Source organism: Arachis duranensis, chromosome 8 (genome assembly GCF_000817695.3).
Source record: "Arachis duranensis cultivar V14167 chromosome 8, aradu.V14167.gnm2.J7QH, whole genome shotgun sequence".
Classification (NCBI taxonomy): domain Eukaryota; kingdom Viridiplantae; phylum Streptophyta; class Magnoliopsida; order Fabales; family Fabaceae; genus Arachis; species Arachis duranensis.
In genome coordinates this window covers 1,891,723-1,906,638 of record NC_029779.3, presented here as the reverse complement: position 1 = coordinate 1,906,638, position 14,916 = coordinate 1,891,723, and the positions used below count along the sequence as shown (strand labels likewise).

Below are 14,916 nucleotides of genomic sequence, written 5' to 3'. Positions count from 1 at the left end.
CGGTTCTCGATCATGTCGGAATAGAATCCAGTGATTCTTTTGCGTCTGTCACTACGCCCAACAATCGCGAGTTTGAAGCTCGTCACAGTCATTCAATCCCTGAATCCTACTCGGAATACCACAGACAAGGTTTAGACTTTTCGGATTCTCAAGAATGCTGCCAATAGGTTCTAACTTATACCACGAAGACTCTGATTAAGGAATCTAAGAGATACTCATTCAATCGAAAGTAGAACGGAGGTGGTTGTCAAGCACGCGTTCATAGGTTGAGAATGGTGATGAGTGTCACGGATCATCACATTCATCAGGTTGAAGTGCGAATGAATATCTTAGAACAAGAATAAACATGAATTGAATAGAAAATAGTAGTAATTGCATTAATACTCGAGATACAGCAGAGCTCCACACCTTAATCTATGGTGTGTAGAAACTCCACCGTTGAAAATACATAAGTGATGGTCCAGGCATGACCGAATGGCCAGTCTCCAAACGTGATCAATAGTCTCCCCAAAAATGATCTAAGGAAAGCTAAAGATAAGACGCAGTCAAAAGACTCTCAATACAATAGTAAAAAGTTCTATGTATACTAAACTAGTTATTAGGGTTTACAAAAATAAGTCTTAGTGCAGAAATCCACTTCCGGGGCCCACTTTGGTGTGTGCTTGGGCTGAGCTTGAGCTTTACACGTGCAGAGGCTTCTCTTGGAGTTAAACGCCAAGTTGTAACGTATTTTTGGCGTTTAACTCTGGTTTGTGACGTGTTTCTGGCGTTTTACTCCAGAATGCAGCATGGAACTGGCATTGAACGCCAGTTTGCGTCGTCTAAAATCGAATAAGGTATGGAATATTATATATTGCTGGAAAGCCCTGAATGTCTACTTTTCAACGCAGTTGAGAGTGCGCTATTTGGAGTTCTGTAGCTCCAGAAAATCTATTTCGAGTGCAGGGAGGTTATAATCCAACAGCATCAGCAGTCCTTTTTTAGCCTCCTATCAGATTTTTGCTCAGGTCCCTCAATTTCAGCTAAAAAATACCTGAAATCACAGAAAAACACACAAACTCATAGTAAAGTTCATAAATGTGAATTTTGCATAAAAACTAATAAAAACATCCCTAAAAGTAGCTAGATCCTACTAAAAACTACCTAAAAACAATGCCAAAAAGCGTATAAATTATCCGCTCATCAATAATAAACCCAAAATTTTTTAAAGATAATTATTGACAATAAACACAACAATTTTGTGATGAAAAACATAGAAATATTTTGGCAATAAACACAAATTTTATGAGCATAATTCAAGTTACATTTCTAAAAAAATTTGCATGAATGATCAAACACAATTTTTTTAAGAATAATGTTAGGTAACTAATTTTTTAAGCCAACATTAGTCAATTACAAACATTAAACCCTAAAATTAGTTAATATTGACAAACTAAAAGTTAGTTCTCTATAATTTTTTAACAGAAAAAAAAAACGATGACAGAGTGTATGAGAAAAAAAATCTTGAATACATATAATTTAAAGTAAAAAAAAAACAGAATAAAAAGAATAAAAATGAAACACGAAATCTCAAAATCAAATAAATAAGTGTATAGAAAAGAGCTATTAGCCTTTGGATTTAACCACACAAAACTGATTTCTTGCATGGATTTAAATTTATTTTTATTCATTTATATGCACTTACAATAAAATTTTTTTATAATAAATAAATAAATAATTAAAAAATTAATAACATTCCCACTTTTGTGTACATATGCCTGAAAAGGTTTTAAGACCTGTAATCATAGTGCCCCTGAATCACTTGCAAAAATAAATAGTAAATCTAGAACAATTAAAATAGACTCTATAGAAAAATTGCACGAAATGATGTTCAATTGTTCACACATTGTTCAAAATTATTTAAATGAATAATTTATTCACTAAGTATTTTTAGCTTCACATTTATTGAGTTACATTGATCTAACAGACGATATTTTGTAAGCTGTTCCTTTGCCTTCCTTGTGAGTGACTCTTATGTTCTTGAAGCATCCCAATTATAATTCTTGAACAATCACAAAGTGAAATGTCAATATATCATAGGATAAGATTAGCGCCATCAAGTGTTAAAAGCACCTTATATAGCTCCCCAACAATATCTCTGGGATTTGATCTTATCCAAATCGATTTGAGCAACAAGAACGCACGGCTTCATGTTTATCAATGCAGCTGCAACTATTTTTTCAGTTGGTCCTGATCAAAGAGAAGATTAAACCAAAAAATGACAAGTAGTACTAAGCTATGCCTGCCGCTAAAAAGATTAACATTTTCATAGTGGAATATTTTATGTGCAGAAAAGAGAAGAGTTCGATTACCTGCTATAAAGGAGTTTCCATAAAACGTAATCTCACTATTCCCATGCTCAGTCACAATTACCTCTTTTCCTATCTTATTTGAAGCTACAAGAGGTACCTGCATTTATTAATCTAGTAAAAAGATATAGTAGCCCTTGGCAAATTGCAATTTCACATGCAGAAAAAAGATTATCAAAAATAAATTTCCTTTTCTCTTACATTCAGCAAAGCATGTATCGGATTGTTTTGTTTTAAAGGTTCAATGCGACAACTACCTTCAAGATTAGGAGTCGTAAAGAGAAATAGTTGTAAGCATGGAATGCATGCATATATTACATAAATGAGAAATGGGAGAATACGCATCTCATCAGCATGCCTTATAATTATTAAAATTTGAGTGGTTAAGTAGTACAAAATTCTACTAAATTAACCCCAGCATGTCCTTGCATTACACGCTTCCAATGGTCACGAGAGTCAAGACCCTGATCTTGTGGTTCAGAACCAATAGCAGTGGAATAAAATAAAATCTCTGCACCTTGAAGTGCCATTGCCCGTGCTGCTTCAGAAAACCATTGGTCCCAGTAAATAGCTGACATGAAATAAGAGTTGTCAACTTTATTATCTAATTCCTTCCTTCATCATAGTTTAGTATCAGAAAGAACAATAAAAAATGTAACTTTGAATATTGTTTTAGATAGCTAGTATAAAGCTAAAGTAAAAATTAGCATTTTTAGAAAGAAAATTTTAGAGATTCAAAATCCTTGAATAAGTCTTAGAAATCTTCCTATAAAGCGTACACGTAAAATGAACAGAATGTAAACAGTCAATAATCACAATTTCTTACCAACTCCAATCTTTGCAAATTTAGTCTAGAAAATCTGTTATGCAAAATACCAATGTTACAAAATATTCGGTAGTTACAAAAAGAATCACAAAAACCAAGCTTTCGGCTAGCCAATTTTATCCACTTCTAGTTGAGTAGAGTCTAGAAGATGCCACACTCTACGACCAACCCAAACTCTTCCAGCATTCAAATCCGGATTATAAGCGTTCAAATGCTGTTTGACATCTTTTGGAATGTTAGAGAAAATATCATGAAGATTCCATTGACCATATTTCCAAACGTCTTTAATAGTTAAATCAAAGTCAGATATATGTACAAAAGGAACAACTTGAGTAATTGGGCCCTCAATACTCCAATTGTCAAACCAAAAAGACTGATTAAGTGACCCAATACACCAAGAGAAGGCATTTTTAAGAGCACCAAAAGCCTTTGAGATACTCTTCCAAATATGAGAAACGTTGCAAGGGACAAGGCCATCTAAAATTCTCTCATTTCTCATATAAGTGAACGGATAGTTTGGTTTCACTATTATTATGATTGGTTTATAGAAAAATATAAAATGAAGAATAAGCTTCACAAAACAATGCATTGAGAAGCCGTCTCTCTTTTAATATATTATAAAGAATAAATAGTCATTTTGGTTTTGGAAAGATTTTGATTTTGACAAAATGATCTCCATAAAATGATAACAACAAAATAACAAAAAATATGTTTTATTTGACAAAATGATCTAAATGTTAGTCAATAGTTAATTTTTTTAGTCAACTGTTAAAATTCGAGATAAATACTAAATCGTTATTTAAAAGATTCTGACACTCACAAAATAGTACCTGACTTTTGTTATTGACCAAATGTACTCTTAAGTTTGTCGAAATACATCTTCGATGAGAATGATGTTGAGGTGGTCACTGTATTTTGATAATATGGCAGCTTTGTTAATGTATAATATCTAAGTAATTAATTAAAAATTCCACCCTGAAAAATCTAGTGCATTGAGAAGGGGGATCCTTCGCTAGATTTTCCAAGTTTGGGGCAATTCTTGGTGTAAAGAGTGCGTTGGGGAGGGAAGGGACTAGGGTTCCAGAAAAGGGGAGATTTTGGTGTTTTGATTTTTCACGTTGGATTGGGGTGTTTAATTAAAATTCCAACTAGGTATATTCGTTAATAAGGCTGCAATCTCAACAAAATACGGTGGCCAATTCAACAGCATTCTCTTCCGACGAATTTAAGGGCACGCTTGTCAAATTTTAAAATTATTCAGGGACTATTTGTCAAAACAAAATCATGTACTATTTTATTAATGCCAGAATCTTTTTAGTACTGATTTGGTATTTACCTCGTTAATTCTTTTATGATTTTTCTAATATACCCTCATCTTTTTCTCTCTCAAATACCATCAACGTCATCCTTATCCTCTTCTATTTTATCCCACTATCACCACCTTATATTGCTGCTCTCACCCACTTTCATTATTATCAACTTCTATTCCACCCAATCTCACTGTCACTACACATTATCCCATCCACCACCACTCACCCATGATTGGAATCATCATCATTATTATTATTATTATTACTGCCAATACCATCAAACCCCATCCCATTGCCACCAATTCACTTTACTTGTTGCACCTTCATCCATGGATAATATTGTCGTTCTCATTACACTCCACCCCATCCCTCGCAACCTCTCACTACCACTACTGTCACCTTCAATATCTACTATCAAGTACTTAATCCTAATTCTTCCATCGCTATTATGCACCCAAAATTATCATCATAATCATTATCATAATTATGAATAATAATAAATTGATAAACTGAAATTGTGAGAAAGAATCTAATTGAAAATTGAAAGAGAGAGAAAGAATGATAAAGAAGATAGAGAAAGATAGCAAGAAAATTTTTTAAAGAAATGGAGGCGAAAGTGGTAGTTAGTGAGGGTAATTGCAGCGATTGAAAAGGTGTGGCAGTGACAGAGTTGTAGGATTGATTGTGGTAATGGGTGCAAAGCGACGATAATGAAATGGTGGCATGGAATATAGTGGTTCGAAGTGAGGGAATTGGTGGTGGGTGATGGTGATGAAAAAGGGAGAGAGGGATTAGTAGTGGATAATGATGATAAGAAAAAGGGGAGAGAGGAGCTTAATGATAGATGATAGTGATGAAAAGGGAGGCGGGTTGAAGAAAGAAAAGGGGTAGTAATTTTATAAGAGAAAATAAAGGTAAACCGATAATTTTGCAAGAATTTCAATAGTTAACTAAGTAAAATAACTATTAACTAAAGGTGAGTTCTATCGTATAGAATGAAAGCTTTTGACTTTTTTCTACACATGTATGTTATTGCTGTTACCTAAAGATTTTGACAATTGTCTAAATAAATATTGTTTGAAGACAAACACCGCAGAATAGCAGCTGACATAAACCATATTTTATCTGCTGCTGGCATGTGATGCCTTTTGCTACACTATGCTAATTAGTTTAGTTTAGCCTTAGTTTAGCTTAAGTAATTAATTTAGAAGATATTGGGCCAGGGCATTTGGGCTTTTTATTTTCATTGTGATTGGTTTTTGTCATAGTGGTATCACTAAAAACTTGGAAGAATTAAATAAAAGAATTAAAATTAGAAAAGAAAATAAAAGATTATCCATTCCCATAGTAAAATAGGCTGCGTTTAGTTCTTACAACAGGATAAGATAAGATATTAAAAATAAGATATAAAGAATAGAGATATAAAAATTAATATTCTTGTATTTTGTTTGATGATAAACTAGAATAAATTATAAAAATTTAATTTATTTTTATTTTTTTATTCAAAAAATTTAGAAAAAAATATAATAATAAAAAGTATAATTATAAAAAATTAATAAGAATAATGAAAATAAATAAATAAATCGTATCTCTCGTTAGTATCATAGTGTCTTTCTGGTCAAGATGGATACAAAATATATTAATTCAGTGTCTCTGGATACAATATTTCTATTTATACATGTCTCATCTACCAAATATGACTTTGTGTTTATGTGTCTCTATGTATTCTGTCCTTATAAACAAACGCAACAATAATTACTAGAATAGGGACTTCGAATCTCTACCACAACCATAATTTCTCAAAGCTCGTTATTTAATAAGTGAATATATCGAACAATTTGATTTGAAAAATTAAATAATTATATTATTAATAATAAAAATCAATTCATAATAATTTTATACCTTTAATGGTTTAAAAAACTAAATTTTTAAAATTTATATTTTAAAATTTGTAAAATAACATAAAAATAAAAATATTTTCAAAATATCAAACTAAATTACAAATTCTAATTCCTAACTTTACACTCGAAATCTTAAATTCTTAAGAACATACCTAAACTCTAACTCCAAATCCAAAATACATCAATCCTAACTTAATCCTAAACTTTAAATCACAAATCCTACACCCTCAATCCATAATAATAATAAAACTCTTCTCCTCATTCCTTGTTATTTTTTATTCATCTATTATTTAAGTGATCCTTAAATTAGTATATTTCGACATAAACAGCAATATTATTTTTTGCTAACAAAATATAATAAACAGAAGTATAACAGTAAATTAAAAAGAATTGTTATCTAGAATCAATTTCTCTCTCTACCGATCTTTAAAATAATAATAAAAAACTATTTTCATATGTTAATTTCAATTTGAAATAATTTTTATTTTAATTTTGCTTCACACATTTTATTTTTAAATTATATAATTCTCTTTCTATAAATAAAATCAAATATCATTTTATTAAAAAACTATTTTCATATGTTTATTTATTTTGTTTTCGATCTTTTTTTATTGATAACATACCCTAAAAAAACTTTCTTTGTGTACAAAAATTTTAACAGATCAGATGCACTTTACAAATAAAAAAGATTACAATATTCATTCCTCACTCAACAACTCAACATAAAACCTAATCAAAACAAAAATTGCACCCACAAAATGTCAAAAAGCCTAATCAAAACAAAAATTTTACCCACAAAATGCCAAAAGCTCAATAACTAACCAATTTGGGTTGGTCGAGTGGTCAACTCACTCGTCTGCTTAAGCAAGTGTCGGGAGTTTGAACCCCACCTTATGCATGCAGCAACTCATTGGCCAGCGGCAAACCCTTAAATGGAGCTCAGATTTGCGACGGATTAGTCCTTGACCTGTCGAATTGGGAGATACCATTTGGGTAAACAAAAAAAAAACAATAATTAAACTCTCCTAATTAACTCACTCCAGACAAACCCCTTGTCTTGTCATTCACCGGTAGCAGAAAATGTCTACGCGTGTAGTCACGCAAACCCATGTGTCACGCAATGAGTTATACCATGCAATTTTCTTACCGCGTGTAGTCACGTAAATCCATATGTCACACAAGGAGTTACACCACGCAATTTTTTTACCTGAGAAAAAAATATCACTTCCCCACCATAGCATTTACCATTCTATAAATTCCAAGATCACTCTCATCAGCATCAATTATGGTTATTGAATTATAATGTGCGTTATTTGCTTTCTCGAAGAAGCTAACTGGTATGACTATGCTTAACTCTTTTGTAAGTTCTTGTATCCTACATTACAAAGGTTGAAACAAAAATAGAATTTACTACAGAATAACACAGACAAACAGTTAATATAATTTATTAATGAATCATTAAAGTTTAAAAGAATAGTGAATTTGTGAGAAAATAAAACTAATATATATATATATATATTGAATTTAAAAATAAGAATAATTTATATTAATAAATTGATTAAAGACTAAAATTATACAGATTTTTTGAATAGAAATTGGTTTTATATATGTTCTAAATAGATTTATATAAATCAAATCAGGTAAACTCAATTTTTAAGTATTTACATATGAATCGAATACATACATAATAAATAAGTATGAATTAAAATAAAAAATTTATTATAATTAATTTTTTCTTTTAATTCATACATTAAATATTTATCTTTGCTTGGGAAGGTAGATATCTGCAAATATTTATAGATATTATTGTATGACTATAGAAAATAAAAATAATAAAATATAAAGATTATTATTTATATTACAAATTCAAAAAATATATATTTAGAATCAAATTTTTGTATAGATATTAAATACTTATATGTTAAAAATAACATAAAAATATAATGGATAAAACAAAAAATGAGACAGGAAGACAAATTCTTTTGAGGGATGAGAGATAATAGATTTTGTTGGGACATTTCTGGAGGTGAATTTTGTTTCAGATGAAGTCCTAACATTCACCATATCTTTAATTATTATTATTGTTGTTGTTAGAAAAATGTTAGAGAACTATCAGAATTTATTATTTTTAATTATTAATTAGTTAATATTTATTAATGTTTAAAAATATGAAATAAAATATATTGTTAAATTACTAAACTAAAATAACTAAACTAAAAAAAATTGAATTAATAACTAAATATATATTAACAAAAAATAATAAATTTTGATGATTTTTATCCAATCTTTTCATAAATAAAAAAAATGAGTATCTTTTATGACTTATTCAATTATTATTAAAGATTAACCCACACACAAATATATATGTTTTAACCTTTTGGTTGTATATAAGGTCCTAATTATTTAAACTCACTGTCAAAGAAGTATAAGCAGTGTATGTATGATCAATATGATTAATCCAATTCTTATAAAAGATTAAACCCTCAAATTAATACACTATTTAGCATAATTATCTCCCTATACAAACATTCTGTCCACTGATATTTCGGCTCAGTTGATGTTTCTCATGTTATATCAAAATCAACACATCTCCTATATATTGTGTCCAACGTATTTTAGCAGGTGCTAAAAAAAAAATCATTTCACTACCATAGCATTACCCTAATTTATAAATTTAAATTGTTTGGCTGCGTATATTATTAGTATTGATTTTGTGTCAATTAACAATTATGCTCTTCTATAAATGTGATCTTTCTCATTACACAAGAAAATTTGGGATTAATGTGTTGAATATATCATTCTTGCTCATTAAAGATATTACAAATAATTGAGCCTAGCACTCATTAGAGTTGCTGTAGATCTAAAAAGCTTTTTCGATGGTGCTGCATGACATTATTGTGCTTTTCAGTGCTGAGAAGTGAGAACTATAATCTCTATTTTGGAAAAGAAAGGGACTACCAAATACCAATTGAATAAAAGGACGCCGTTTTGTTTATTTGGAAAAAAAAAAAAAAAACAAAACAAAAGCAGAACCATTCGTGAACCAACCCCCTCCCCAGCCCCCTCTTCCCCCAATCATTCGTGCACTCCCTGGAGACCTCTGAAGCCAAGGAAAACCCTAGCCCTTCATCGCCGCCACCGTCCCCAGGTCCTCCGCGGCGCCGCTGCTTCCTCTTTCCCGTGTTGTTTTCATCTTCGCTGGCACGTCGTTTTCGTCTTCCTCTTCCCCAGGTAGCTCGGCACGTCGTTTCCATCTTCGCTGGCTTCTCGGCATGGAACCCAGGTTAGTGGCCCTGCTTTCAATTCTTCGCCTCCGTTTCTTCCTTTTAATTTCTGAATGTTCGGTGGTCTTCTTCATTTGAAGTTCTGAAATTGTTCAATTTTTGTTCCATTTTTCTTGTAATGTTTTGTAAATTGTAATTGCATGCTGCTGATGGATCTGTCTTGTATTTGCTGGTTGCTGATGGCTGTAAATTTTTTTTTTTCAAATTTACTGATGGCTCGATGGCTCTGTTAGTCTGTTGCTTTCAATTCTTTGCTCTGTTATTGATGGCTCTGTTACTGATGTCTCGATGGCTCTTAATTTTTTGGTTCAAATTTACTGATGGCTTTGTTTGTAGTTGTTGGTTTTGCTGGGTAAAGGTTTAGTGTTTTGGAATGTTTTATAATGTGCTAATGTTTGTAATTGCTGGCTTTGTTTGTAATTGCTGGGTGAAGGTTTAGTGTTTTGTGATTATTGGTTAATGTTTTGGTTTAGTGTTCTCTCTTTTTCAGATTTCCCTTCTCCCTGTATTTTTGCATGTTGCTGAATTGGTAATCAATAAATTTGCCTTTTTGCTGTAAATCGGGACTTTACTAAGATTTGTTAAATTTCTTGCTGTAACTTGAATTTGTTGCTTCCCAGTCACCGATTCAGAACAGAATGCAAAGTCAGTGCTTGATTGATTGGCTTTGCTCACTGATTGTATTTGATGATAAATTTTAAATTAATAACTTTTAAATTTTAAATCTGCACTTCCTATGTTACTGATTCATTGTTCTTTCAGTGCTTTTTGTTGTTGTTAATCATTGTGATGAGCTTTGTTAAAATTTGCACTGCCTATATTACTGATTTACTGTTCCTTCAGTGCTTTTTGTTGTTGTTAATCATTGTGATGAGCTTTGTTAAAATTTGCACTGCCTATGTTACTGATTCACGGATTCATCCCTCTTGTCATCATCATCGGCATGAACTCCGAACCAAAACCCCAACTCTCTGGATAAAATTGTAATGAAAGCTGATTGGGGCTTTTTCTTCTACTTAAGGTATGAATCAGAATGATGAGGCCAAGTTGTGAATACACAAGTGTCAATGGACTATAATATATATTGAGTTTGTGACATTAGAAGGGTGTAATAATAACAATAATGGAGTCATGTTATTTGAATATTGAGGTTTAACATTTAAACTCTCAGCTTTTCAGCCCTATTTGATTCTTCATCTCAGGCAATTGAATCGAATCAACCAGGCCTTCCTTTTCTTTTTCTTTTAGTTGATTCTTAATTTTTCTAATATATGTAGCTTTCTGAATCAAGTGGATCAGATTATGTAGTTTTCTTGATTTGGGATATTTTCGGAAACGCATTAGAAGAGCTATTTTATTATTATGTTTGCTATAATAATATTCACATGTTGTGTATGCTTGTGATTGTTTCGGTGTTTACATTTTCTTTCCAAGTCACTTGCTGTGGTTGTTCTTTGAGTTAAGGCTTTGTATGTGTGTGTGAGAATATATGATAATGTTGAATGCTGTTGCATCTAATAGGAGTTCTTGGAGTATCCTCATCTTTGGTCCTTTATAATTTATTTATTATTTTATTCTAAAACAGTTTTTTCGGTTGAACCACCGGTTTGACTGGTTAGACCAATAAACCAGTAAACCAGTGACTAAAGCGGTTTGATGACCGGCCTGGTTTTCAGAACCTCTGAGAGAACAACCCATTCTCAAAAATTTATAATCCTAGTTGGAAGAATATTTCTAACTATTCTTTCTACATTTAAGTTTAACTGAAAACATATTAGGATTTATCTTTGCAACATACTAATACATTTTTTCTTTTGTAATCTACTTTCACTATTTAATCATTCTTCGTCTTATCTGGCTTCAATTGTTGTTTCAGGTTTAGATTAGTTGGACCCAACAATGGGTTCTGATTCAAATGTGGCTGGGTCATCATCGCCCAGTGCAAAGCGCACCAGAGATCCTGAAGAGGAAGTTTATGTTGACAATCTTCGCTCTCACAAGCGTTACCTTAGCGAGGTATCCATTTCGTTTTTAAATTTGGCGACTTTTTTTCTTCTTTTTTATGGTTTTGTTTTATTTTAGTGGTCTGTCTCTGACATAACTTTTAGAACATTTTCCCCACTATCTTAACTATACATTTTAACCTTTTTGTTGGTGTTTTATAAGGAAGTGGTTGAGATTATGAGCATTGTTGTTGATTTATTGCTTGTATCAGTTGTAATAGGATGATCATTTGCATCTTCTATCTTGAATAATAAGATTGCATTGCCAAATTGGTTAGCAGATATTATATGTATTTATGAATCTCAGTAATAATACATGAATAAACTCAACTAGCCCATTCCTAGTGGATTTGTTGTTTGTTTAAAAGTTGCTAGATTTGGTTAAATTACAGTGCATTTTTGCATGACTGAGCTTAAACACAATCTCATGGGTTTCCTTTTTGTTAGAAAGATATTATTTGCCTGGATCATATAGAATGTATGTTATCAGGAGGTGGTCAACGTTGATGTTTCTTTTGTTCTATACTCTGCAATCCAATGAAATGCACTAGAATCAAATTAGAGTCACTCAATCGATGGTTTTCCTGTTCAGATAATGGCATCCAGTCTTAATGGACTGACGGTTGGTGACTCTCTTCCGGATAATCTAATGGACTCTCCAGCCAGGTCTGAAAGCATGTTCTCTCTTAGGTAAAAATCATGGCCACTTTCTTATATAGGTACCATATTGTCCCAGCTTGGAATGTTGTCATCAACTATTTTGATGGATGAGTTTTTTTTTTTTTTTTTTTTGTGTTTCATTTATTACAGTTAATTTATATTGTTTGGCTGTGTATGCTAGTATTGATTATGTGTCAATTATGCTCTTCCATAAATGTGATCTTCCTCATTACACATGGAAATTTGGGGTTAATGTGTCAATTCCTCATGTGTATAATGTCATTTATGCATTTCCGTATCTATCGTGTTAGTTTATAAAGGAATCAAATTCCCTGATGCTCTAATTCTGTCTTACTATTTTGTGATGTTGTCCCAGTGTTCTTTTTTGTTCTCTATAGTTTACTGTAAAAACTAAAAAGGTATAAAAGTAGACATTTTTTAAAATAGAAAATGATAACTCTCTTGCAGCAACAGTGAACTACAAGCAGCCTTTTGTATAAGCAAATATGTTCAATGCTCCTGTTTCTAGCAAATGTTTCAAATAAATTTTGTTTAATTTACTTTCAGGGATGATATGTCTTGGCAATATTCACCTATGTCAGAAGACTCAGATGACTTGAGGTTTTGCGAGACCCCATTGCACGCTTGCCCGACCCAACTGGACAGTCTTCCAAGCAGTCCCGTTTCTTCTCCATATAGGTACCAAAAACCACAGAATGCATCCTCTTCAGCACCTTCTAGTAGTTCAATTGCGTCGCATAGCTCAACCGTCTTGGCTGTCACATGCTCCCAGCCTCGCCAACGAGGGTCAGATTCTGAGGGCCGATTCCCATCATCTCCAAGTGATATATGCCACTCAGCTGATTTGAGAAGAGCTGCACTTTTGAGATCGGTGCAGATGAGAACACAACCTCCCGGATCTACATCCATGGAGTTGCCGTTTGGTTCTTGCCATGAGCCTATACCTAATGTAGATACCGAGGAACGATCATGCTCGTATATGAAACCACTGGATGACGAGAGGGAATATCAGATTGAGGAGTGTTCGGCAATCAGTATTTCTGAACCGGAGTTTAACCCTGATGACAATAAGTCAGGTAGGGTCTTAGGTGTGAATGCAAAATCAACTGACTCGTGAGTAGAGTTGTAGTGTTCAAGTGTTGCTTTAGTCTCTGTCTTCAACATGAAGCGGGTGCTTGTGTGTTGGTTCTGAGTTCTGACCATAGAAGGAAAAGTGTTTTATATCTTCAAGAGTTTTCCTTCCCTTCGACCCAATTTTTAGTTGCTTGTTGCACTTGGGGAAACTAACACACGACTAAATTCATACCAGGAAAAATGTTATTCAATCATGTAACAGTTGTCTTTTAAGTTTATGATCGAGAAATTAAATCAAATTAACTAGCACATGAAGTCTCACCTTGTTAAATTTATATTGTATAAGGGGAAGTCTAGTATCGATAAATATCACGGGAGTATGAATTTGTACCTGAGTTTTCTCCCAAAAGTCGAAATATTTTTTCTCTTTTTTTGTTAATGAGCGTCCTCATTCTTAGTGCAAGGATTAAAAAGAATTCAGTAACCAGCTCGAGTATCAGTAAACAATAACTAACTATCTTAGTGCAAGGATTAAAAACAATTCAGTTAACCAGCTCGAGTATCAGTAAACAGTAACTAACTATTAATTGGGTCGCAAATAAACAAAAAATATTTAAAATTATTGTAAAAAAAATCTAAAATCTAACAAAAAAAAAAAAACATTCAGAACGTAATAAAAATAAACATTTAAAATCATTCTAAAGAACTTTCAAAACCTAACAAAAAAGTTCCAAAATTTGAACGCAATAAAAGGTCTTTTAATTATGGTAAAAAAACATTATTTTTAGATGTTTCTTATACTTGAATTTTAAATATTTAAATTTTAGAGGTTTCAAATGTTTTTTTTTTTTGAAAATGTACGGCTAAAGTTAAATGAAAGCAAAATATTAAAAAAGGCATAATTTTGGATATTTTTTATTTCTGAATTTCAGATATTTAAATATCAGATTTTTCAGGTATTTTTCTAGGAATGTACAATTAAAAGTAAATGAAAAGTAAGCTATTAAAAACGAAGGCATCATCTCGGATTTTTTTTATACCTAGATTTTTTATGTTTAAATTTTAGAGATTTCATATGTTTTTTTTTGGGAATGTACATTAAAAAGTAAATTGAAACAAACAATACCTTTAAATTTCGGATGTTTAAATTTTAGAGGTTTCAAATGTTTTTTCTATGATTTTGGATATTCTTTTTAACGATTTTGATTTTTTGTTAGATTTTGAATTTTTTTTCAATAATTTTAGATGTTTTTCTGTTAAATTTTGGATATTATTTTGTAAAACATAAGAAATAAAATTCTAAAACTAAGAAATAGAATCATCTAAAACCTATAAAGAAGAAACATCCAACATTACTAAAAAGAATCAAACTCCCAGTCATGTCATAAAATGCATCTTGTGTGTTGACAACTGAAACTTGCATCTCGGTCAGGTGCTGAGAAGTCATACTTATCTGCTGGGATATGAGCTTATTCTGTGCCAAAATAGC

General features: G+C 31.6%; 1 protein-coding gene and 1 pseudogene across 2 annotated transcripts; one reads left to right on the top strand and one right to left on the bottom strand.

Moving 5' to 3' along the window:
- Positions 1 to 1,968: 1,968 nt before the first annotated feature.
- On the bottom strand, positions 1,969 to 9,639 carry LOC107459995 (N-carbamoylputrescine amidase-like; annotated as a pseudogene).
- Positions 9,456 to 13,736, top strand: LOC107460039 (uncharacterized). Of its 2 annotated transcripts, none has more exons than XM_016078361.3 (4): positions 9,456 to 9,668; positions 11,546 to 11,685; positions 12,265 to 12,362; positions 12,900 to 13,736. In XM_016078361.3, exons 2-4 carry the CDS (start codon positions 11,569 to 11,571, stop codon positions 13,468 to 13,470), a joined length of 786 nt encoding a protein of 261 aa, XP_015933847.1. In that variant the 5' UTR covers positions 9,456 to 9,668; positions 11,546 to 11,568; the 3' UTR covers positions 13,471 to 13,736. The 2 variants fall into 2 exon arrangements, with proteins under 2 accessions (XP_015933847.1, XP_015933848.1); XM_016078362.3 differs by lacking the exon at positions 9,456 to 9,668 and adding an exon at positions 9,729 to 10,690.
- Positions 13,737 to 14,916: the final 1,180 nt, after the last annotated feature.